The sequence below is a fragment of the Gastrolobium bilobum genome, unplaced genomic scaffold, assembly GCF_033153095.1.
Source record: "Gastrolobium bilobum isolate Gb01-03AN ecotype WA unplaced genomic scaffold, APGP_CSIRO_Gbil_v1 utg3949, whole genome shotgun sequence".
NCBI classification, from domain to species: Eukaryota; Viridiplantae; Streptophyta; class Magnoliopsida; order Fabales; family Fabaceae; genus Gastrolobium; species Gastrolobium bilobum.
Window position 1 is genome coordinate 113,961 of NW_026897444.1, and position 27,960 is coordinate 141,920.

Here is a 27,960-nt window from a genome sequence, read left to right on the forward strand (position 1 = left end):
CGATTGCGATTATGGAAAGGGATTAATCATCAGATTTGATGATTAGGTTGATTGACCCTATGACCTTAAATCAAGCGGGCTGATACTCTGCGATTGTATGAGTAGAAACATCGTCTTTGATCAAATGCTAAGCGATCGCTTAGAGAGGGTTGTCAATTGGAAATAAGGATTCTGATCCGATTGACAAATCAATCACGATTCTGATATCTTCTTATCCGAGGAAAGACGTCCATGGAACCCAAACCTTAGGTTGGTTATTTTTAATTACAAATTTTTATTCCAAATTTATATTCTGCCTTTTTAATTATTGAATCAAAATCCAAAACCCCCCTTTTAATTTTCTGTTCTCATAAGCGATTTTAACCAAAACAATTTCCTTGAGAGACGACTTAGGGTTTCCACTTTACTGCAAATTTTCTGAACCCTAATTAAAAAAATAATTTTAATTTGCGCGAGTTCGACAGCTCGTGTCAAATTTGGCGCCGTTGCCGGGGAAATTGCATCGGTCTAAATCGTTTTCTGATTCTTGATCATCTTCTTCTTCTTTAATTTTTGTTTCTTTTTCTAAAAAAAAAAAAAAATTCTTCAATTTTCATTTTGATTTTTCTTTTTCTGTTTCTGTTTCTATATATTTTTTTTATTCTAATTAGTGAATATTAACAGTAGATTAGATTTTGTTAGATTTTGATTAGTTAGATTAGATTTTGTTAGGTTTAGTTTCCTTTTATTTTTATTTTTTCATTTTATTTATTTTATTTTAATTTAATTTAATTTATTTTTATTGTTATTTTTATTTTGGTTCTTTTTGCTCTTTCTTTCCTTTTATTTTATTTTATTTTTATTTTTATTTGTTTTTTATTTTTATTTTATTTTTCCTAATTCTTTATTTTTTTTATTTTTTTTATAATTTAGGAAGTTTTGTTATAATTTAGGAAGTTTTGGTCACAATAAAAAAACATGGATAATAGAAGCTTAAGGCAATTGACTGCACCTGATGTTAAGTATCAGTCTTTTTGCATTCGTTATCTTGATACTGGTTTTAAACTTAAGTCTGGTCTTATCCATTTGCTTCCCAAGTTTCATGGTCTTGCAGGTGAAGATCCATATAAGTATTTGAAAGAGTTTCATGTAGTCTGCAACACAATGAAACCGCAAGGAGTTGATGAGGAGCAGGTCAAACTGAGAGCCTTTCCTTTTTCCCTCGATGGAGGAGCTAAGGATTGGCTGTACTACCTTCAGCCTTCATCTATCGAAACTTGGAATGACATGGCCAGATTGTTTTTGGAGAAGTTTTTTCCGTCCTCAAGAGCCACTTCAATCAGAAAGGAGATAAGTGGCATAAAACAAGCAAATGAGGAAAACTTGCATGAGTATTGGGAGCGGTTTAAAAGACTTTGTGCAAGTTGTCCACATCACCAGATTCCGGAGCAATTGCTGATTGTCTACTTCTATGAGGGATTGCTACATATGGATAGGAACCTGATTGATGCTGCCAGTGGAGGAGTTCTTGTTAACAAAACACCCAATGAAGCTAAGGCGTTGATCTCAAACATGGCTGCAAATGCTCAACAGTTTGGAACGAGAGCCAATAGCAGTGTTGTGTACCAGGTGCAAGAAACTCCGACCCAGCCTTCAGCAGTGGCATCAAGTGCTGACAATCAGCAAATTGAAAATAGACTTGATGAATTGGCAACCATGGTGAGACAGTTGGCAGTTACCCAGACAGTCCAGACTTCTGTTCCACAGTTCGGCAATCCATGTGGCATATGCAGTGATCATTTTCACTCCACTGATGCTTGCCCTTCTCTACAAGAGGGCTCCATTCCTGCAGACCAGTCAGTAGCTGCAGTCTTTCCTGGGAAACCACAGTTCCAGCAGCAGCAGAGTAATCCATTCTCCAACACTTACAATCCTGGCTGGAAGAATCATCCCAACCTCAAATGGAACCAGAATCAGCAAAATGTTCCATATCAGCAGAGTCAACAAAATTTTCCATACCAACAGAAGCAGCAGTTCATTCCACAGCAGAGACAAAACTTCCAGCAACCTGCTCCTCAACAGTTACAACAACAACCACTAGTGCAGCAGCAAAACAGTGTCAGTGGTCCTTCGTTGGAGGACTTAATGAAACAGATGGCCACCAACAATCTGGAGTTTCAACAGAGGACAGAATCCACAATCCAGAATTTGCAGACACAGATCGGGCAATTGGCGACATCAATGAACCAGGCCCGATCTTCCAGCAGCTCCCTTCCATCCCAAACAGTTCCAAATCCAAAAGGAAGCGGAAATGTGAGTGCTATTGCTCTGCGGTCTGGAAAGCAAATGGAGGAGCCAAACCAAGCTGCTGTTGAGTCATCTAAGGGAGGTGACACTAGCTCCAAGAAGCAGAGCACTGATACATCTGATGTCCATATCCCTCTGCCTTTCCCTCAGAGAGCCACTCAGTCCAAGAAGCAATCAGCAAAGGCTCGAGATAAAGAGATACTTGACACCTTCCGAAAAGTTGAGGTGAACATCCCTCTTCTGGATGCAATACAGCAGATTCCGAGATATGCCAAGTTTCTAAAGGAGCTGTGCACCAACAAGAGAAGACTGAAAGGAGATGAGCAAGTTAACCTGAGTCAGAATGTATCAGCACTCATCCAGCCTATGCCTAAAAAATGTCAAGATCCAGGGACATTTACTATTCCTTGTGTAATTGGCAATTCTGTTTTTCATGATTGCATGCTAGACTTAGGGGCTTCCATTAATGTCATGCCTGAATCTGTATATAAGTCTCTTGGACTTGGTCCTTTGCGTGCTACTAGTATTGTGGTTACATTAGCTAACAGGAGTAGTATTCACCCATCTGGTTTGATTGAGGATGTATTGGTCAGAGTTAATAATCTGATTTTTCCTGCTGACTTCTACATTTTAGAAATGGAGAGTGAGACTGCTACTAATAGATCACCAATTATACTTGGTAGGCCTTTCATGAGAACAGCTAGAACAAAGATAGATGTTCATTCTGGTACTCTATCCATGGAATTTGGTGATAGCATTTTACATTTTAGTATATTTGATTCCATGAAGCATTCTAAGGTTCAGGTTGATCATTCAGTTTCATGCATAAAAGTGATTCATGATGTGGCTGATAAGGTTGATTTTGAATTGATTAGTGATTGTGCATTACCTGTGGATTATGACTTGCCTATTAATGTTAATTCTGAATGTGTACTAAATGCGAAGTTATGCAAGACTCCCCATTCTGGTAATGATTTTGATCCTAACTCTCATGGACCCAAGATGAAATGGGTACCAAAAAGTTCTTCCTCTATTTTTAGTATGCAGAAAAGTTTGCATAAGGTTGGAAGAAAGGATCAAGAGAAGAAGAAATACACACAGAAAAGAAAGCCCCCAAAGTTGCGTGATAAGCAGATGGGGAAGACTTGCACAATGATTTGCCATCACCTCAAAGTTGTTAATGAAGGACCCCAGAAGCAACCTGTGGAGACAGAGGCTCTGCTCATTGATGCTACTTATCCTCCTTAGGGAGTTCAGGGAGTCTTCTTCCCTCTTTTTCTTTTCTTTCTGTTATTTGCATTTTTCTTTTCCTTTCTTTATTTCAGTCTTTGATTTTCATAGGTAGATTTTCCTTTTCTTTCTGGTTATTATTGAGTGTTACATGGAGTAGACTTAAATCACAGGGTTTGATAGAAATTTCTGCTTAGGCTTAGTTCTTGATTCTTGGATTGCATTACTTGCTGCTTGATACTGTGCTGCTGATTGCATGATTTGGTATACCCTTGTGAGGTTTTTGAGCCTGTAGACATGGTCTTAATCTGTAGGCCAGTTTTTCTTTCTTGTGTGATTCTGCTCTTGATTGTTGTCCTCTAGAACTTGCTCTGATTCTTTTTGAAACTGCATTTTTCACTTGCATGCATGAATATGATTGAGGCATTCTTTCTTTCTTTACCCACTTTAGCTAGATAGCCATCCCTTATATTATTATCCCTTGGTGAGCCCTTTTGAGCCTTTATATCCGTTATTTCTTAAGCCGCATTACCAGCCTAAGTGAAAAACCAATTAATTCCATACCTTGGAGTTTTACTGAGCATTGGTTTCATTGTGATGTTGTGTTTAAGTGTGGGGGTTTGCCCGAGACGGACAAAAGTTTAAGTGTGGGGGTGACATATGTGGTTGTACTTATGTGGTTTTACTTCAAAACAAAAAAAACAAAACAAAAAAAAACAAGAAAAAAAAAGTGTTTATCTTTTCAGTATCTTTGTTTTATGTTCTTAGTTTAGTTCTTAACTTTTGCTCTTTATAAAATTCTGGGGTGTTTAGCTTTCTCTTCCATATTCATCCGTACCTTTACCTCGCCCCCATTACAATCCTGCATAAAGCCCTCTTGATTTGTGCATGCATGTGTTATTAGCAGTGGAGAAGTAGAATTTGAGCAAGCCTATGGTAGAATGATTTTCTGGAGTTGATTTGAGTGATATACTGAATTAACTGATACACTTGAGAGAAAATTGAGGGCATCCTGTGAGGAACCATTTTTGTGTAGTTAGCAGTTGCAGTTGAAATCAGCACGTCTTGTGATTTGAGATTAAGGAATTTTTGTCCTGGTTGTTTTATCTGTTCAAGACTTGTGATTTTTGTTATCTTTTGTATACTTGCTAATTATTAGGAAGGATAGGTTGATCTTCACTCTTTTCTTATTTCTTTGCTTTCTTTTTCTATTCTAGTTTTTGCCCAGGAGTGCAAAAAGATAAGTGTGGGGGAATTTGATAACTCATATTTTATTACACTTATTTGTTACTCTTGATTAGTATTTTTAGAATTTATTTGAATAAAACAATGATGTTTTGAGTTTATTTACATTTTTAGTTTTTGATTGGGTTTAATTTATTTTCGTCAGAATTTTTCAGCTTTACGTTACTTCTGTATTTTGGCCATATCTTGGTCCACAGTTGTCGGATTGACTCCGTTCTTATTGGATTTTTCAGATAACACAGAGGGCTACAATTCTTATGAAGAGCTCGAAGCCCAATTCGGATTGAAAGCTAGTCTATTTGCGCCAAGTCGGACACGTTTTGCTGAAGTTTTATTTTATTTTATTTATTTTATTCCGTATTTTAGACATATGGGCCGGTCAGAACTGAACCCTAAGCCGCTTTGAGTAAGGGTATATGACGGCAGAGTAGGAAACATTGGATGCATTCTGTAATTTTCAAAATTGAGGATCAAAGTATTTTCTCTGAAGCGTTCTTCATCTTTTTCTTCTTCTTCTTCTTTTTATTTCAATCATGTTTACCTTAGCCATGCGAGGCTAAGAACCTTTTAATCAACCTAAGGGTAATGGATTCCATGGATTAGTCTTGAGGATCTGCGTTTATTTCAAATCAGTTTTGTTTCCCTTCCCAACTCAGATTGATATCGTGCGATCGTGGATATTCAATCTGAGGTTCGCGATTGCGATTATGGAAAGGGATTAATCATCAGATTTGATGATTAGGTTGATTGACCATATGAACTTAAATCAAGCGGGCTGATACTCTGCGATTGTATGAGTAGAAACATCGTCTTTGATCAAATGCTAAGCGATCGCTTAGAGAGGGTTGTCAATTGGAAATAAGGATTCTGATCTGATTGACAAATCAATCACGATTCTGATATCTTCTTATCCGAGGAAAGACGTCCATGGAACCCAAACCTTAGGTTGGTTATTTTTAATTACGAATTTTTATTCCAAATTTATATTCTGCCTTTTTAATTATTGAATCAAAATCCAAAACCCCCCATTTAATTTTCTGTTTTCATAAGCGATTTTAACCAAAACAATTTCCTTGAGAGACGACTTAGGGTTTCCACTTTACTGCAAATTATCTGAACCCTAATTAAAAAAATAATTTTAATTTGCGCGAGTTCGACAGCTCGTGTCACCAGCTCTCATCTCCTCCAACATGACTCTCATCATCATCATGTTCGTCATCCTGTTCGCCTCGAGGACTTCCTCAGTGGTCCTCCAGTTCGCTTCACGAACCTCAGCTGCGGCTATCCGGTTCGCCTCGCAAACAACATCCATCATTGCCGCATTGGCCAATCTAGTGGCCTCCTGATCGGCTAACCTAGCCGCCTGCATCTCAGCCAATGCAGTCAGGATAGGATCGGGTTGATCCTCAGAAGTCTCTCGTGTTCTCCCGGACCTTACCATGACTCTGCACAAGTTACACAAATTATGAGTTGATCAGGCCCACGCAATGTGATCACATATACAGCATCATAATAAGATTCGACGGAGTAAACACAAAGACAGAAACAACCAAACAACCTAGCAATTGCAATACATATAGGCTTTTCCCTCGAACCATTGCTCTGATACCATAAATGTAACACCCCGTATATATCCGGCAATGTTATCATAATATCGTATTAAGCTGCGCTTAATTAAAAATGCGGAATTACTTTTTTCTTTTCAATTATGATGCCATTAACATTACCAACTTGCTTAATAATCAATTAATAAAACATCGCATGTATGTAATTGCAACAAAACAACTAACTGAAATACCTCATAACATAGATAATATAAGTGTGGCTCTAGTCACGGAACTACAACAACGTAGACCGGACAATCTAACAGTTTATACAACTCCAATCTAAGAGTACTAACAGAAAGTGTCATGGACAATCCCCATGCTCACTCAAGTAAGGCGACATGCCCAACATCAGTCTCAACAACAACATATCATAAATAGCAGAAAACATAAACAGCATCCAAATCCAGTCATGCTAACATAAAGCAGTAAAACATAATCAGCTAAGCTCCGACCTCCTGCCGCCTGAGGCATCAGTACCCATACTACCTGATCCTGAAATAAGCATTCCCCAACGTGGGGTAAGATCTCTAATCTAGAAATCTCAGTAAGTCAGTGAGTCCTCCAGGATCTTCCACCCCAAGCTCACTTACATGTGCAATATAAGTTCAAAAGCAGTTTATCATTTATCATTTCTAAAACAATGCAGTAGATAATCATGCCATGTGTGTCAATACTAATCTACTGGCCAGAGACTGTGCAGGTATACGTCTATCACCTACACACCGTGCAAGTACCACTTGCATGCACCCCGGTACACCGTCTCGTATGGCGCTACATACTCAGGCTTCCCGTCAAGATGAAACAACACATGCATATTAAAAGCCATTACATGTAAAGTTCAATCAACATATCAAATATCCAAAAGCATGTACACAGCATGCATAAACCATACCCCCATAGGACATGGTGGAACCACAACATGGCTAAACCGAGGACACGAAAGCTTACCTCTAAGCTAGCTATCCAATGCCACAAGCTCAAAGTCCAATCACAACAGATCACAATCTGATATGGACCAATTATAAATCAATAATATGCACCACATGCATACAAATTAAAGACAACGCCTTTTCATTACGCTTTATGTCTTAAGGCTTCTCACCAAGCCATAAGCCCTTAATCACTTGATTCTGACTTAGCTTAATTAAAACAGAAGTTCAACTTCACTCATCTAGGGTCCACAAACCCTCAATAGCCTACTGTTCTCACCGCACAGCTACTGTTCTTCGAAATCCCAGAATATCCGGATATTCCTCGGGACCATATCCGGATATTCAATATCCGGATATCTCACTGTGCATATCCGGATATCCAATATCCGGATATCCAGAATCCCCTATCCGGATACCAAATATTCGAATATACAAAACCCCATATCCGGATATCACATATCCGGATATTCATCGGGCGGATATCCGAATATTTCACGACAGAATGCAGAAGATACATTTCGTGAAGATATCCATCCAAGGTTGGGTTTTTAACGATTTAAAACACCTAAACATGCATTTCTAGGTGTTTTCAACATTACCCAACAATAAGTTATCATCTTTGAGCCTTAACATGCATCAAGCTTTCATTTTTAAGCATTAAACTCATGATCAAAGGTTGGTATACATACCAAAGGCCTAAAACAGAGAATGGAGGTGCTCTTGGAGCTCAACACAGCCCCTCAAGTCTGACTCAAAGATGTGCACGAAAATAACACCATAAAGGTTGGTTCCTTAGAGCAAAGTTCCCCACTTGGACCTCCAAAAACCAAAGCCAAGCTTCTCACAACCAAGCCAACCAAGTCAGCCCCAAAACCCCTCACCAACAGTGGCTGAGCACTCCCCCAAGCCCACTCTCCACACTCACAAGTCACCACCCAAGTGTATACAAGAAGAAAGGGTGAAGAAAACCAATAAAGGCCACAACTTGGCTCAAGAATGAGGGAGAAGGCCAAAGGAACAGAAACTGGTCAGCCTCCACCAACAACTCACGCTCAAAGTCTGGTATCTAGGGCTTTGTGCCCTTTAAAAGGAGTATATATAGCCCAAACGCACTTAAACACATAGTATTAACTTTAATTGCTACGCTTAGCATTTTAATCCCAAACTTTGGATTATGAAACTACATAATTTTCTAAGATTTATCATATTTTTCTTATAATTTCCTGAGCACCTTTCTGGTACGCGCTTTTCCAAGCCAGTACCGGTTTCTAGCACCAGTTCTCATTATCTGGACTTGAACCTCGTTTTACAAGTCCTACATATTATTCTAGTAATTAACATGCACTTACTTTAATTTTCCGGGTACTTTTTTCGATACTCATTTATACCGACTAGCAGAACCGGTATCTGCACTTTTCTTCCGAAAAGCGACTTTCAGCATTATTACTCACTTACTATCATTATTAAAGCCTCATAATAATTATTAGGGTCAATTATGGAATCATTTCCTAATTTTGCATAATTGATTAATTAAATTCCTTAATTAACGGTGTGGGTTCTTACACTATACCTCCTCCACAACATTCTAAAATGGGATCTCAAAGTTGATAGAGCATTTATGCGAGATTTTGAGACTTCGTATAGAATCAAGTATTTGAGCCCTTTCATGGGCGACTTGTGCCTTCTTGTTTATATGATGGACATTTCTCGGCATTAGGGGGAGAAAACCGTAAGCTTAATGAATTCGGAAAATTATTCTGAAAGAAAAATCGAATGAATTATCTTTCTCAACGTATAAGTATTATATAACTTGAAGTTAAAAATATTATTAACTTCCAAACTTTAGCAAGTCAAATGCCATATGTATTTATTGATCTCAAAGGAGTGGCTAAGTCTTGTATCCCTGCAAAAAATGCACCACCTATAATGGATATTCCATTAGGACTAAATATTTCTAAGTTTAGTCAAGGCCGGAAGCATAATTGACCTATAGGGCTAAAAATATAAGTCTGCAGAAAAAGAAAAGTAAGTCGCTCATCGCACCTTCTGAAGAAGCGAACCCATTAAAATAAATGCAACTACTAATTACAACAATCCCAGAAATATGGAATGACCAATTCTGGATGTCAATAATTTTTTGATGTTGATGTATGCAAAAAACATATTGATAAGTGAGAAAATATGATAATATTATAACTATCATCAACAACACTGTTTCTTTCTTAATAGCTCTTGTTATCTCAAGAGATAATATGGATCCAGAATCCAAAACTATTCAAGAATGGCAAAAGCATTTAGACATGAATGAATGAAAGGAGGCAAGGGTTTTTGCTGATACTTGACATCAATTATAATGTTTCTTATTCTCTCAACTGTATTTTATTATGTTCCGTTACTTGATCAGTATGGCAACTAGGATGCATCTTGAGATGCATTTAATGGGTGTTGTGACTGCATGGTCACTTGATGATGATATTTATTTGAAAATCCCTAAAGGATGGAACCCTGAAGATTTATTATTGTGCTTTTTTTTCTTTACCAAGTTTTGTTTTTCAAATGATTTTTCTTGACCAAAGATTTTTAACAAGGCAACTTATGCAATGTTTTGGTAGCGCATATCAGGTACTGTTCTTCATTCATTATTTTTTTCTCATTGGGTTTTCTAGCAAGGTTTTAACTAGGCATGAACTCAATACAATTATATCCAATGAAAAGTGTTATAAATAAACGTTATGATCCAATTGAATGGACATTACTACAATTTATTTCGGGAGAAGATTACCAATAACTATTATGAAAAATTGTAACTGTTGATCCACTTCCTTAACTCCAGCAGTAGCTATATGACTCAATTGAGGGGGAGTATATGTATTGCACTCTTTTTTTCTTTACCAAGTTTTTACCTCATTGGGTTTTTCTTGTAAAGGTTTTTAACGAGGCAGTCTAAGTTAGCATATAACAAAAGATTGTATTTTTTTTGGGTTAGCCACGGGTATCCTCCACGTGAGACAATTTTGTTTGGGGCGAGTCCAAGATTAAGGCTTTAAACCCCTCACAAAGATAGTATTGGGGAGGATCAAAAACATTTTCTCACACCCACCTGCTCAGCTCTCATGCGTCAACTAAGCTACCATCATTTTATACAAAAGATTTTATGTTAATTATGAATATTATACTCTTTTTCCTTCGTTGTTGATGAGTCTCCAATTTACTATGTATTAAGGGTCAATATGAGTATGAAATTGATTTAAAAGTAATTAAAAGTTATGAGAATTATAAAAATTTGTTATTTTATTTTCAATAATATTATCATAAGCTTTTTATATTTTGCAGTAAATTTCAGCTCAATAAAGAGATAAATTGGAGATATCAAGTAGATTGTTTTGGATTTATGAATCATTCAAGATCTTATCAAATCTTCGTTTGAATATTTTTAAAGAAAGTTTTCCATTAAATAAAAAGGGGAAGATTTGAAGGATTGGATCAAAGATATGATTAGAGATTATAGTGAAGATTCCATTGAAGATAGTATGGAAAATTAAAAGATATGGGTTTCATCCTATAAAAAGGCATCTCTTGGAAACTCAAAAACAAAATTCGACAGAGGCAACAATATTCAGATGAGGAGACTCACGCTGGAGATTAGGATTCCAGAGAACATGAAGATTGAAGACCATTGATCCTTCTTCTTCATATTTTTCTTTTCTTTTCTTGTTATGAATTCTTTTTATTTTAATTTGTTAAAGTCAGATATATCTGGCTAAGTTCTTTTTGTAGTTGGGATCACGGATCAAATGTGAATCCTTTATATGTTTTAAATTGTTTTTATAATTAATGTAGTTTATGTAGCTTTATTCTACCTGTGTTAATTCTTCCATATCCTTGATAGAATTGATCGCTCTATTATAGGGTTTTGAGGGTTAGAGCTCACAATAGACATATTGGAGTTTTAATTCAAACAAGGGTAGAATAACAATCCATGCATGACCTAGACATAGGCTTACATAGATTACAGACTTTTAAATTCATTTCCTTAATGCTTAATTCAAGAGGAATTAATAGAACACTAGGATTCTAATTGGGTTAAATGGTTGAATACACTAAGACATTAGGGTTCAACTAATTAATAGGGAAATAATGAATCGTCTGAGCTAATAAATTAATTAGTTATAAAATACAATTTAGGAATATAAAGGAGGATCGGAGGTGAAGTGCATCCTAACTGCAGTTTCTTTAACAAATTCAATTACTCATATTTTCTTTGACGTTCTTTATATTTCTTGAATGTGTTTGATTATTATTGTCTTTAAATTTATGTTAACAAATACTTTTTCAATTAAACTAGGTTTTCCAAATTAAGGGAAATAGTTAAATTAATACTTGGTGCATTAATCCTCGAGGAAACAATCTTTACTTATCATTTTATTACTTGGAACGAATGGTATACTTGCCGATTTCGCAACGCTATCTACTGGATTTTTCTTAGTAAGGTTTTAATGAGACATAGTCACAGTATATAATTAGTCATGAGAGTGTTATAAAATATTTATGTGGATGACTATATAAATTCGCATGACTTTTGATGTACAATATAACCACCATACTTATAGTGAGTTCAAGTGTAACTCGTGACTTTTTATGTACTTGTAACCACTGTTAGAAATATTAAGAGTCAATTATAATATTAAAAGAATTTTATTATAATTATAATATTAAGACTCTTTATATTACCCATTAAACGTTATATGGCCCAATTAATTACTGATACATTTAATCTCAATCATATCATTGATTTGGTATATGATGGACGTACCAGATTATAAGTTATGGAATATATATATTAGGGATGGTCCTCTCTCCTCTTCAACCCTAATGTCATTTTCTCCATCAGAATACATAGAAAGAAAGAAGGCTTAGAGAGAGAGAAACTACTCCAATACAATTTCTGACAAGATGGCTGTTGTTAACGCCTCATCATCGAGATCTGGTATGTCTTTATCTTTTATGTGTATATCAAAATCATGTATTCCCAATATCCTTTATCATGTTCTTATTTTATGATTTATGAACATGATATATTATGTTCAAACTAACATGTGGTATCAGAGCTTGGTTTAGGAATTCATGTTTTTCCATGTATGATTATGATCCGATTTTTGATTGTTTGAAAAGTTAGGGTTTCTAAAATTTATGTTTTTCCCTAATGATTTTTTATATGATTTCATGTTTATGAATGTATGTCGTATTTTTCAAATTATCGTTTCCGAATCCAAATTATATCTTTGCAATTGACAAAAAGATAAAATCTTATTTTTGCAAATTACCATTTCCGAATCCATGATTTCATGTTTATCATTGAAATTCGATTTATATATATATGACGTGACTATACGACTTTTTGAATGCTGATGTATTTGTTCTAATGAATTTTTTTTCTAATAATCAAGAAGCATTATGAGTTGACAGTATGTATGTGGTCTAATAATCATGAAAACTATCAAGAAGCATTATGTATGGATATGAAATTATACAAATATATAGTTGACAGTGAACTTGTATATGAATAAATTAGAACTGTTCATGTTGATGATGGAATATATGTTTTAGTGATCATATATGTTTCTCATACATTCTTTGTTTTAAACTAAAATTCTTGAAATTATTTCTTTTGTGTTTGCAATTATGGTATTCGGTCCCATTGTGTAGTGGCGTGTGATTGGTTTTTGGTAATTGAAATAAATCTGAAACGTTTTGACATTAATTTTGAAATTGTTTATGATTATGAGTACACTGATATTTTATTAAGAGTATGAAAAATATGCGTTGTTTATGTTATGAATAATGCGGTATGTATAATGGCATGGTTTTCGCTGCTGCCGTATGAATTTTTTATATAGGCATTAGTATGAAGATTTGCATCGTTCATGTTTACAAAATAAATAAATAAAAAATTGCAATATGTATATTTGAAGTATGAATTGTATTGTCTTATATATACTTATTGTAAAACAAAATTATGCAATATATTGTTATTATGATATGGAATTGATCTGTTAGTTATTTTCACACATTATGTTATAGTTTTTTGGTCACCAAAATGGCCAAACTATGTACCAAAAAAAAATGGCCAAACTAATACTGTGTAGATAACATAAAAGTCATTTATTTGTGTGCATTATAGTTATAGTTTGTTAGTCACCAAAGTGGCCAAACTAGAATGTTATCGCATGCATAAAATTGTCATTTATCCATGTACTTATGAAATACCAATTACTGATATAAATTGACGTTGCTGATTATTATAAATGAGGGATTCACCCAAAGGTATATAATTAGTGACATTATGTGGAAAATTAGTATTTTGATTAAATATGTTTTGATTATCCAAAGATAATGGATATATTTAATTAAAAAATATGTTGTCTATTAATGTTTTGGTATTTGCTTATGAAGAGTATATTGTCGTATCTACCCAAATGAGTGCTACTTTGTGCTTGTATGATTTTATTTGAATCACATTTATGATTATTCATGAGCTTTTGTGTATGTTATTTTAATTGCAGCTTTTTCCATGAATTCACAAGCTTCATCTGTTACTATGTTTGCTGGTGAGAATTTCTCAGAATGGCGTGAACAAGTCAATTTTCACTTAGATGTTATGGATCTTGACTTGGCACTCTTTGAGGTTGAACCCACTGCTATTACTGAAACCAGTAGTGAGGAAGAGAAATCTCACCATAAGGCATGGAAACGATGTAACAGATTGAGCCTTATGTTCATTAAGATGATTGTTGCCAACAACATTAAGTCAACCATTCCACAAACAGAAAGTGCAAAAGAATATATAAAGTTTGTGAAAGAACGCTTCCGTTCAGCGAACAAGTCACTTGCTGGTACTCTTATGGGACAGCTCACGACCATGAAGTTTGATGGGTCGCGAACTATGCGAGAGCACATTATTGAGATGACTAATTTTGCAGCAAAACTTAAGACCTTGGGACTTACTGTTGAGGACTCATTCTTAGTTCAATTTATTTTGAACTCGCTGCCTTATGAATATGAGCCATTTCAAATTAACTATAACACTATTAAGGATAAGTGGAATGTTAATGAATTGACCAGTATTCTCGTTCAGGAAGAAGGGCGTTTAAAGAATCATGGGAGTCACTCTATTAATCTCATGGATCATAAAGCTGGGAAAGGATTGAAAGCAAGATCAAGACACTTCAAGAAAAAGAAAGCACCTGTGCAAGATGGGCAGGAGAAATGAAAAAGGAACTAAAGGACATTGGTTGCCACTTTTGTAAGAAGTCTGGGCACTATCAAGTTGAATGTCCCAAACGTATAGCTTGGTTCGAAAAGAAGGGTAAGTATCAATCTTTCGTAAGTTTCTAATTAAATTTAATTGAAGTTCCTAATAATACTTGGTGGCTTGATTTTGGTGCTACAAATCATGTTTCCAACAACTTGTAGGGATTCGTTACGATCCGAACTATAAATCCAAATGAAGATTGTTTTCTCTTTATAGAAAACAGAAAGAAATCTTCGATTGAAGGCATAGGGACTTATCGTCTGGTCTTAGATAGTGGCTATCATTTAGACCTATTATGCACCCTTTATGTACCTTCATTATCTAGGAACCTTATTTCAGTATCTATGTTGGATGTTAATGGTTTTAAACTTATGTTTGGATCTGGTTATTTCAATTTATATAAGAATACTGATGTTGTTGGTTCTGGTATTCTGATTTATGGTTTATATAGATTGAAATTGAATGAGTCTTATGTTGAATCACTGCTTAATGTTGTTTATAATGTTGGATTTAAGCGTAACATAGAGAATGAGAATTCTGCTTTCTTGTGGCATAGAATATTAGGTCATGTATACAAAGAAAGAATAATAAGATTGGTGAAGAATGATATTTTGCCAAATTTAGATTTTACTGATCTTAAATTATGTGTGGATTGCATTAAGGGAAAGCAAACCAAACATAATAAGAAAGATGCCACAAGAAGAACCCAGCTTCTAGGGATTATACACAATGATATTTGTGGACCTATGGACACTCCAGCTTTTAATGGAGAAAAATATTTCGTTATCTTTATTGATTATTTTTCACGTTATGGTTACATCTATTTACTTCATGAAAAATCTCAATCAGTAAATGTCCTAGAGACATTCATTAAGGAGGTTGAGAGGCAGTTAGATAAAAAGGTGAAAATGATAAGGTCAAATAGAAGTGGTGAATATTACGGTAAATATAATGAGTCAGGACAATGTTCAGGTCCATTTGCAAAATTCCTCAAAGAGCATGGCATATGTCCACAGTATACTATGCCGAGCACACCACAACAAAATGCTGTGGCAAAAAGGCGTAACTGAACATTAATGGATATGGTTAGGAGCATGATGAGTAACTCCTCATTACCCAAAAGTTTGTGGATTTATGCGCTTAAAAGTGCGACCTACTTGCTGAATAGGATTCCTAGTAAGGTAGTTCAAAAGACTCTTTTTGAATTGTGGACAAGAAGGAAACCTAGCTTAAGGCACCTGCATGTTTGGAGTTGCCCAGCTGAAGCAAGGATTTATAATTCACATGAATGAAAGTTAGACTCTCGAACGATTAGCAGATACTTTATTGGTTATCCTAAGAAGTCCAAAGGGTATGTATTTTATTGTTCGAACCATAGTTCGAGAATTATGGAAACTGGTAATGCAAGATTCATTGAGAATGGCGAAGTTAGTGGGAGTTCTAAAAGGGAAATTGTGGAAATAAAGGAGATCAGGGTAAATGTTTCATTGCCTATAATTGTTACTCCATCTACTAAATTTCCTAATGTTATTCCAGTTGTTGTAGAACAAGATGACAACACTAAACAACATTTGAATGAAGAAGTACTCCCAGCAGATGCTAACTTGCATAATGCTAATGCACAAGAACCACATGAAATAGAATTAAGAAGATCCCAAAGGGAACGTAGGCCAGCTATTTCGGATGATTATGTGGTTTACCTATAGGAGTCGGATTATGACATTGGAATCAATAAAGATCCAGTTTCGTTTTCATAAGCCATATAAAGCATAGAATCTGATAAATGGATTGAAGCTATGAAAGAAGAGCTAAAATCCATGGATCAGAATGATGTCTGGGATCTCGTCGAATTACTTGAAGGTTCCAAAAGAGTCGGTTGTAAGTGGGTCTTTAAGACGAAACGTGACTCTAATGGTAATATCGAATGATATAAAGCTAGACTTGTTGCCAAGGGTTATACTCAGAAAGATGGCATTGATTATAAAGAGACATTTTCACCTGTCTCGAAAAAGGATTCATTAAGGATAATTATCGCATTGGTGGCTCATTATGATTTAGAGCTACGTCAAATGGATGTGAAAACAGTCTTTCTTAATGGTGACCTTGAGGAAGAAGTTTATATGGATCAACCTGAAGGTTTTTCCATTGAAAGCGAAAGAAAATTAGTGTTTAAACTCAAGAGGTCAATATATGGACTTAAGCAAGCATCCCGACAATGGTATATCAAGTTCAATACCATTATTACATCTTTTCCATTTGAGAAAAACACTGTTGATCGATGTATTTACCAGAAGATCAGTGGGAGTAAGTTTGTTTTCTTAGTTCTTTATGTTGATGACATCTTACTTGCTGCAAATGATTTGAGTATATTGCGTGAGACTAAAGATTTTCTCTCAAAGAATTTTGAAATGAAAGATATGGGAAATGCATCCTATGTGATTGGAATAGAAATATTCCGTGATCGATCAAAAGGATTGTTGGGACTATCTCAGAAAGGATATGTTGAGAAAATTCTAGAGAGATTTAATATGAGTAAATGCTCACCTGAAGTTGTTCTTATACAGAAAGGTGATAAATTTATTCTCATGCAATGCCCAAAGAATGATGTTGAACAGAAAGAAATGGAATCAATTCCATATGCCTCTATTGTGGGCAGCTTAATGTATGCTCAAACCTGTACTCGGCCAGATATCAGTTTTGCAGTCGGGATGTTGGGCAGATATCAAAGTAATCCAGGGAATGGAACATTGGAAAGCTGCAAAGAAAGTTTTAAGATACCTTCAAGGCATGAAGGATCACATGCTCATGTACAAAAGGTCCAATGAATTAGAAGTAATTGGATATACTGATTCAGATTTTGGTGGATGTCTTGATAGTAGAAAGTCAATCTTTGGCTACTTGTTTATGTTTGCCCAAGGAGCCATATCATGGAAAAGTGCAAAACAGACTATCGTTGCTTCATCCACTATGGATGCAGAATTTGTGGTATGTTTTGAAGCCACAACTCATGCATTATGGCTGCAGAACTTTATTTCAGGGCTTGCGGTTATCGACACCATTAGCAGGCCGCTGAAAATTTATTGTAATAATTCTACAGCAGTATTCTTCTCTAAGAACGAGAGATAATGTAAAGGTGCCAAACATATAGAGTTAAAGTATTTTTCCGTTAAATAGGAGGTTCAGAAACAGAGTGTCAATTATGCACATCAGAACCGAACACATGATGGCAGACCCTTTGACAAAAGGGTTACAACCAAAGCTATTTAAAGAACATGTTGAACGCATGGGCCTTGGTTGTATTAAAGATTATTGATGTGTGACACTCTGAGCTCACCTATGTGTTTCTGACATACATTATCTTTTCTTGTTTTTTTATAATTGTATACACATTATGAATTTTGACAAGGAAGTCTTTGTAAGACATTATGTGAACCATTATGTTTCCTATATTATGAATTTTATATGATGGATTGTTGGTGTTGTAGTATATGGAAGGGAATGTACTGAATTAATAGCGCACTACCGCCATAACTCACACTTGACAATTTACTAACATTAGAGATTAACATGTATGTTATGATTAATCGGGCCAAGTGGGAGAATGTTAGAAATATTAAGAGTCAATTATAATATTAAAAGGATTTTATTATAATTATAATATTAAGACTCTTTATATTACCCATTAAACGTTATATGGCCAAATTAATTACTGATACATTTAATCTCAATCATATCATTGATTTGGTATATGATGGACGTACGAGATTATAAGTTATGGAATATATATATTAGGGATGGTCCTCTCTCCCCTTCAACCCTAATGTCATTCTCTCCATCAGAATAAGAAAGAAGGCTTAGAGAGAGAAACTATTCCAATAGAATTTCTGACAAGATGGCTGTTGTTAACGCCTCATCATCGAGATCTGGTATGTCTTTATCTTTTATGTGTATGTGAAAATCATATATTCTCAAGATCCTTTATCGTGTTCTTATTTATTATTTATGAACATGATATATTATGTTCAAACTAACAACCACCACACTAATGGTGATTTAAAATGTAATTATTTCCTATTCACTATAAAGACATGATTTATATGAAAATGGTAATGATTTTTTTTTTTTTAAATGAAAATGGTAATGATTAGTTGATTCGGAAGTTGACGACATTCTTATATATACTTTTCAATAGTTCTTCTTTTGATCTTCTTATGTTTTCTCCTTTCTTTATATCTCTTCCTTTATTTTATAACAATAAGAGAAATATCATAAAGCAATGGGTAACCAGAATAGTAGAGATAAGTTTTTATTTTATGATGATGTCTATTACAAGCTTTACATATGAGCTCTATTTATAAGCTCTCAATCAGTTACAATAATGAGTTAAATAATAAAATTGAATCCTCTTAATTACATATTATTAACTTATAAGAGTTACAGAAGTTATACATTATTTCTTTGGGAGTTATGGACATAACAATCCCAATAATTTTAGCAAAATTCAGTTTTTAGTTTTTTTTTTAATCAGATACATTTTATATTTTTATTCTTTTAAATTTTAATTTTCATAATTTTTATTTATTAAGGTATTAATTGATACTATCAAAGCCAGAAAACCAAGACGTCGTATATTAACAACATTCTATCAAACTTTTGACAAGCAATAATGTTATGGTCATATGAAACTGATCTTGTTGAATGCATTAATTAATTGAATATTTAAGAGGGAGATATAATCTGTTCATTATCATATTGGTTCAATCATTTTATTATAGAATGGCTCAATTTTTTATTAAGAAGGGGATAATAACATGTGAATACTCATAAATCCTAACAACGATATAGAAGAAAATGAAAGAAAAATTAACTCCTATATTATTTATGGTTTTACATGAAAAAGTCATGATTTTTTTTAAAGGATTTAGTTAACCCACTTAAAGAATGATGTATACATGACATGTGGTATATGATTGCGGCAAATTTATGATAATGTTATTGCCATGTTCACGTGTGACGTCTTGTTGAGTGTGCATCATTAATTTAAATTACATACAATTTGTATTCGTAGCGTACAAATTGAAAAATAATTTTATCAATGGTCATTAATTTAAATGATAAAGAATTTATCTTCCTTAATTACATATATTGAGTTCGAGTTTTGTGAATAGAAAAATAATCTTAAAAAAGTTATCTCCTGTGGGTCGAACGGTTCCCAAACAAAAGATATTGATCGGAAACCGGATAAAAAAAAGGAAAAAATATTTCTCAATCAGCTTGAGATAAATTTATCTTCGGCTATCTCAAAACTATGTTGTTTTATTTATTTATTTTCTTATATTAATTGATTCATCTTTGAATGGTTATGATTTCTTTTTTTTTCTCTCTTCCTTTATCACCATTGATCCATCTTTGTACTGTTATGATTTACTAGCCGGAGATAAGATTATCCGAAGTAGCTTTAGAAACGATAAGCACTAAAAAAATAGTTTTTAGAGCCAAGATTTCAAAGTTGTGTGGAAAATAAAGGATATTTTTTTTTGGATACAAAAAATAAAGGACATTGATCTCATTGGTCTCTAAGAGTCTACTCACATTCGTAAGGAAGTGAACATTAAAGACCAAAATGATGTCGATGCATAAACAAATTATTATAATGATATTTATAGAAAAAATTCTCAGGATAAATAGTATATAATGTGTTTTCATAAAACATTTATTTTGTTCAGTATTGTGCTTTGACGTATAACGTTGTATCTTAATTTTTTAAATTATATTCAATATTTTATGATCAGTGTTATGTCTTTAATATTTGTTTTGCGTCCGATGTTTATAATTTAAGGTTTACAAATAAAAATTATTTATTCTCAAGAAATGATTTTACATTTATTATATGTTTAAAAAATGTTAGGAAATTAGTTTGCGAAAAAAGCCGACATCCCAACATTCGTGAAAAAAAATGCACTAGGAAGTGTGTTTGCAGGAAACCGAATTCTCAATACTAAAACAAATTAAGACATAGTGTTACAGCACGAATATTTTAGGAATTAAAGTTAAATAAAATGTTTTAAAAAAAAGCCTATTATATCAATGTATTAGTAAGTTCTTTGATTTTTTTAAATATTACGCATTTGTAATAAAATAAAAACACACTTGAAATTAATTTATAATAAAATGATTACCTATACAACATAATCATTACAATTAAAACATAATAATTTTGTTTTATTGTAATTTATTTCATTCAGCAAAATGGTATCTAAGCTTTATTAATACGTACAAATAAAATAATTCTTCTCTAACTATGACATATATAAAATATGATAATCATATCAATGATGGCAGCTCTGTTGGTATCAAGGAGCTGAGTGGGGGGGGGGGGGAAGGGCTTCGATTTGATCCCCACCAATGTCATCTTGGGAAGGGGTATAAAATTTTACTCATATATTGATCCGCCCTGCACTCGAAATTAGTCTCATAGTCAGTTCAAATAGTCAAAGCTTGTGGGGATACTCGGAGAAGCCTACTCGCCTCAAAGAGATAATTAAGGTTGGTATAAAAAAATATATGACAATCCTACGGGTGGCAATTCAAACCAACATGATAATACACTCAACATGAACACTGTACGAATTTGAAATCAGGTTAAAACTTTTGATACGAATATGACCCACTTATTTTGCGGGTTGACATGACACGATACGAATAATCCGCAATATCAAAGTGTATCGTTTATTATGCAGGTTAACACGACATAATAAAATACGAATAACCTATTTATAACACCACGTGATACGAATAACCTGTAAGAATATTAAATCAAGTCAATTTCGAGTTCTCAAATTGACACGCGACACGATACAATTTTTTCCTATTAATTTTTGCCAACATGAACACAATATAAATTTGTAAACGGGTCGATCCAAACATAAATTTTTCACGTCTTATTTATGTCGTGTCAATGGATTATGTTGAAAATTTCCATCGATAGATAATCCAAATAATAGTTCTAAAGATATAACAACAAAAATCATGTAGGATAATCACTTTTGGGAGATCACATTAAAATCATAGTAAAACAATTAGCACATAGAAAATTTATGTTTTAATTTATTTTTTTTAAAAAACATATTTTATGAGTGATGTTGTCAGGAACGTTTAACAAAAGGAATATACAACTATTAAATATAGTATCTTAAATTTTCAATTGTATTCAACAACATATTATATTCATGAATATACAATTAGATATTAATAGTATAGTATAATTTTTTTTTTTACAAAAAAATAAAACGAATTATAAACTCTTGCATCAAAAAGTAGCTAAATGGCGGAGCAAAGATCAAAAGTATAAAATAAAGGTAAATCGTACAAATCACACTTAACTGGAATCACTTTTTACAACTAGGAAAAGTTTTAAAATCCCAATCTCATTTATAGGACACTGGCTGAATTAAATAGACTTTAGGAGAGATTGGGGAAAACAACACCTGAAATTATAGGGAGGCCTTAGGAGGAGTTTTATTCAATATAACATATGAAGAATGGCTACTCTGCCATCATTCCTAATATATACTTGTGCCTTGCTGGTCACCAATGTCTTTGTGGAGAGGTACTATCTTGCTATGCCAATAATTGAGAGAAAATGATGACATCTCTTATCTTATTGGTCTTTTTGGTTATTTGATTAATTTATAGGTAGAAAGTGCCACAAAATGTTTAAGAATATGAACAAAGAGATATCAACATCATGATCCAATAGACTCTCAATCACGCAGGTTATAAATTATTCCATTTAAGATGGTGAAAGCTTTATTTTCACGGTTGCTTATAGCTAAAGGGGAGAAGGGTAATCTAGGTTTACCCGTATCACCCATATCTAGGAGAGATTTTGGAATGGGCCAAAACAATAATAATAAAATGTACTAAAAGTTGGATACAAGAAAATAATTGGGATTTGCAAACTAGGACAATTATCATCTTTAGCAAGGAATGGGAGAGACAATCTTAAATGGTTTCCAACTCGTAAATGTGCTTGTGTTTTTATTCCTTTATTTTATTTACATTATCAACTTCTTCTTTTTTTATTCTCGTACTTTTTGCTTTGTTATAATGACGCAAGATCACGCATCAACATCAGTATCTTTTTCATTTTGGGCCATTAAGAATCAATTAATTAGACTTTGATAGGGGAATAATGGCCCCTTTTTCCTTTGTGTTTTATGTTAAAAATTTTCTCTTTAAATCTACGAGAATCAAGGTTATTTATCTTCTTAATTTAATTTTCCTTGGAATAAGTTGTTTCAAATGAATGCTTCTGTTATGCCATTTGTCCCGAATGACTTGATTACTTTTCTGCCTAAGATTAAGAACAACTATTTGTGCCATTTGTCGTATCAAAATTGAAATATTTCTCCAAATTTGGGATAAGTCTCATGATCTAACTTTTTTTTCTTCTTAATAATAAAAAATTTAATAAGGAGAGAACAAGTTGTCTCATTTGTCAAAGAAATACACAAAGTCTCAATAATGAAGAATCTATGACCTATCGATGATAGTTCATCTTAATAGATCGAACCCATAACCTTTTTTTTGTTGATGCTGTTTGATTGTATTGATTAAGGTAACTCTTTTTGGTTGTCTTGATAATTTATCTTAAAGAAAATACAATTATGCATATGCGTTTTCTTTTTTCCAAATTTGTAGTAAGATTTCATTTTTCTTGTCTTCATTGTCTGCATCATTTGAGGCTGCCATATATGTATTACCAACGTACTGTTTAAGCACCTTGCATGTGAGTTTTTGTAGTGTCTGGACCACTTGAGCTTAATTAGAGCAATAAAGTTGAGATCAAAATCCATAAGTTTAATTTCTTCTAAAAACATACAAAAATAACTTTTGTATGTTTTTGATACATTTTAATTAGCTAACAACTGATGACATTGACTATAATTTTTACGGAGATGTGTTTGAATTCATTTGTTCGGTCCTTATTAGTCATTACATTTCCTTCTTTAAATTACTCCAAACATGTGAGATATCCTATGTAATGAAAAGAAAAGAAAAATACAAACTAGGCTATGCCTACAAAAAAAAAATGCATCTATTTCAATAGATGATATTGTTTTAATTCCTCAAAATCGTCTTGCGGTATAACTCATAATTTATTTACCTGCAATTGATTAAGAAAGTTAATTAACCTCATGGTTACTGTGATTGGTACCCCAAGACCAAGAGTCTCTTTTATTTTTCTAGGGATGATGGATATTCACAATCAGTGTTTTTCAATTCATAGTCCATGTTTTAAACCATATTGGTGAATCCATATTATGCATTTTGGGCTCAGGACTGACAAATGGTAATGGGCCCATTGAAGGGGTCTATATGAGAAGTGACACCCATGGTCTATATGATAATGATGGAACATTTTACATGATGGTATTACTAATTAGTAATTTCGCTTTAGTAACTCAACTTTTAAACAATGATATAAAAAGATGGGTAAGATATGTGTCATTTTAAAGGATGTAAAGTTATCTCATTTTAAGAGAGAGAAAGAGATAGATAAAGGAGGAGAGAGAGTTGACAAAAAAAATAAAGATGTGAGTCTCACCTCTTTGTGAGATGAAATGATATAAGCTGTGTCATTTAAAAAGATAAACATTTTCCCTAAAAAAATTAATATGAAATAATAATATCCAAGAGTTGTTGGTTTAGTGGTGAGCAGCTAAATCGCAAGATTTGACATGTTCACAAAATAGTGGATGAAGAGGCACAAACATAATAGTCGAATACATTAAGACTTGGGATACCCATTTGGTATAAATAAAAATTATGAAATAATAAGTTTCCAACAATTAAAGTATTAATTAATTGCAACTACAATAGAATATGAAGTCTACAAAGTGTGTAAATAATATTGTTTAAATTAAATTGAGTAAGCCAAAATAGACAGCTATTGTTGGGTCATGGCTTCATTTTGCGCAAATCCACCGAGTGAACCAAAAGACACAGAACAGTTGCTGCCCACCACCAAAATGTGCTTGCACATGCAACTGGCTGCAATTTTATGTGTATATACAATTAAATTATCTAAACTAGCACGTGCTTCATCAAAGTCTAAGGAGATAAATGCCTTTCTTTTTCAATTATTTATAGGTTATAATTAACCCCCCAAAAAAATAGAGATAGATTATTATATTTATATTTTTTTCCATACTTACTTTATCTATCATTCTCTAACACCATTAGATTAGAATCTTAAGAGAAAAAAAATAATAAATATTAATTAAGATTTTAATGTTGAAAATAATAGGAAAAATAGACATTAAAAAAAATAGAATAATATATATCCAAAAAAATATATACCTCATCGAAATATAAAAGAACACAATCTTTCAAATTTCATCTGTCGTTACAGTTATGCTGCTTGAGAGAAGGTATTTAGTGGGCCTGGACTATAGTGATCATTTTTCAAAATAGAAAAAAAGGACGGAGAGAAAAAAATCAAAAAGAAAGAGGTAAAAATAGAAAAAAAAATTCTATTTATAAAAAAAAATCACTGAATAAGTGGTGGGCCGGCTGCTCGGGGGTGAGGCTGCTATTCCAAGAGCAATATATAACATAAAAGCAAAGCCAAAGGCCAAATATGGTTCAGTCAAGAAAGGCGCCAGTCCTCGAGTCTTGACCACAAACATCGGGCAACTCAAATCTTTGAACATCTTGAGTCTTGTAGCTAATATTAAATTTTAAACTTCACATTATTCCATTGCACTTAATTCCTAAAATTCTATATAAAATACCATCAAATATGTGAATTAATTTCTAAAAAATTATTTAAGCTTATTCAGTAACCTTATATTCGAATCCATGCACCTATATTAGGACTTAGTAGGAGTAGTTTTGATACGTATATAATTCTACCGACTTGAATTAAACCAATTCAGTAATGGATGAATTAATAGATAATATTCAAAAACAATTCTAAACAAAATAAAAAACAACATTTCATAAAGTTTTTTTTTTAAGAAAAAAAAAAATCTTATCCAAAACAGACATAAATGCTAAGATGTTCAAACTAATCAACTAGGTATTAAAATAGCATTCATAATAATGCACGGAGTTGTACTCCAACACGGGAATTTTCACAGTTGGCATCTTTGTTAGGAAGAGTGACCAAAATGCCACGCTTTGGCAAAAAAATTACCAGAATGCCACGCGAACAGTAAAATTTCTCAAACTGCCACGCGACATAATTCGCTACACAGTGTAGCGAAATATGTCACGTCAGAACGCACAGAACCAAAAATGTCACATGTCGAATTTTGCAAAATTTGACATGTGGCATTTTTGATTCTGACGTGGCATATTTCGCTACACTGTGTAGCGAATTATGCTGCGTGGCATTTTGACAAAATTTATTGTTAGCGTAGCAGTCTGGTAATTTTTTTGTCCAAACGTGACAAAATGATCGCTCTCCCTCGTATACTTTTTTTATCACAGTTGGTATCTTTGTTATCAATATATACTTTTTTGCTGTACTGATCAGATCTCGATTCAAATCCAGATTATTATATTTCTACATAATATCTTAAGTTGACAACGTTGACCAAAAAAAAAATTATTGAAGTACCTTCTTACTTCTTATCATATATGTTATAAATAATAGGGGCAACCCACATAGCAGAACACATTCATCAATCACAATGGCTTCTCTGCCTCAACCCAAAACACCCCTTCTTACTTCATTGTTGTTCTCATTCTTCACCATAATGGCTCATGCCATTGTTCCTCAAAACCAAACCTTTAATTTTGTTAATTCAGGTGAACTTGGGCCCTTCATAGTGGAGTATGGTGCTGACTACAGAATGATAGCCATCTTCAACTCTCCTTTCCAAGTTGGTTTCTACAACACAACACCAAATGCCTTCACTCTGGCTTTGCGTGTGGGACTTCAACGCTCAGAGCAGCTTTTTCGTTGGGTGTGGGAAGCCAACAGAGGCAACCCAGTTGGAGAAAATGCCACCTTTTCATTAGGGACTAATGGGAACCTTGTGTTGGCTGATGCTAATGGTAGAATTGCTTGGCAAACCAACACTGCCAACAAGGGTGTTGTGGCCTTCAAGTTGCTTCCAAATGGTAACATGGTACTCATTGATTCCAAAGGTAAGTTCATTTGGCAAAGTTTTGACCACCCTACGGATACCCTCTTGGTGGGTCAGTACCTACGAGTTAAAGGGCCATCAGAGCTTGTAAGTAGGCTTTCAGAGAAGGAAAACACAAATGGGCCTTATAGCTTGGTTTTGGAACCTAAAGGGCTGGCCTTGTATTATAAGAGCATGAATTCTCCAAGGCCAATTCTCTATTGGTTTTCATCTGATTGGTTCTTCATTCAAGAAGGGTCCTTAGAAAATGTCACACTTTCATCTGATTCAGAAAGTTTTGAAATTGGATTTGATTACCATGTGGCCAATTCTTCCACTAGTGGCAATAGAATCATTGGTAAGCCAGTTAATAATAGCACACTAACATATCTTAGGCTTGGAATTGATGGTAACATTAGGTTTCACACTTACTTCCTTGACGTGCGTGATGGTGTTTGGAAAGTTAGCTACACTCTCTTTGACAGAGATTCTGATGAAAGTGAGTGCCAATTGCCAAGTAGATGTAGGAAGTTTGGGCTTTGTGAGAACAACCAATGTGTTGCTTGCCCATTGGAGAATGGGTTATTTGGTTGGAGCAACAATTGCATAGCTAAGCCTGTTAAATCATGCAAGGGAAGTGAGTTCCACTACTACAAACTTGAAGGAGTTGAGCATTACATGAGCAAATACACTGGAGGGGATAGATTAAGTGAAAGTAAATGTGGAAACAAATGTACCAATGACTGCAAGTGTGTGGGATATTTCTACCACAGGGATAACTCAAGGTGTTGGATAGCTTATGATCTGCAAACACTCACTAGAGTTGCAAATTCCACACATGTGGGTTTTATTAAGGTTCCTAATCAGAGTAATAAGAGAAGCCTTGGTGCTTGGTAAGATCTTGATATTGCTTTTCGTATGTAGTTCCTATTAGTAGGTTTTGGATTGTTATGAAGTTGTGGTTTGTCTATGTTCTCCATGTGGAGAAGGGCATGGATGTAAAATAAAGTAAGAAGTATGCAATGAATTTATAATTGTTTTGTCTTGAAAAATGGAACTCATATTCTTGTCTTCTTTCAGTTTCCTTTTCAAATTGATTAACTTGGTACGGCAGGGTTTAAATTATTTATTTTACAAGGCTAGTTATATTTACAAATTTTTTTGTTTATAAACTCTTATAAATTACTTTATGTTCTACACAATGTTCT

The 27,960-nt window shown here is 33.8% G+C and overlaps 3 protein-coding genes across 3 annotated transcripts; all 3 read left to right on the plus strand.

The window, feature by feature from the left end:
* Positions 1 to 957: 957 nt before the first annotated feature.
* Positions 958 to 3,534, plus strand: LOC133306992 (uncharacterized). The gene is made up of 2 exons (XM_061507406.1): positions 958 to 2,229; positions 2,323 to 3,534. The coding sequence occupies exons 1-2, from the start codon at positions 958 to 960 to the stop codon at positions 3,532 to 3,534; spliced, it is 2,484 nt and encodes an 827-aa protein (XP_061363390.1).
* An 8,719-nt stretch (positions 3,535 to 12,253) lies between these two features.
* Positions 12,254 to 14,570, plus strand: LOC133306993 (uncharacterized). Its single transcript, XM_061507407.1, has 2 exons — positions 12,254 to 12,287; positions 13,864 to 14,570. Exons 1-2 carry the CDS (start codon positions 12,254 to 12,256, stop codon positions 14,568 to 14,570), a joined length of 741 nt encoding a protein of 246 aa, XP_061363391.1.
* Positions 14,571 to 26,314: 11,744 nt separating this feature from the next.
* On the plus strand, positions 26,315 to 27,649 carry LOC133306994 (epidermis-specific secreted glycoprotein EP1-like). Its single transcript, XM_061507408.1, has one exon. It carries the CDS (start codon positions 26,315 to 26,317, stop codon positions 27,647 to 27,649), a length of 1,335 nt encoding a protein of 444 aa, XP_061363392.1.
* Positions 27,650 to 27,960: the final 311 nt, after the last annotated feature.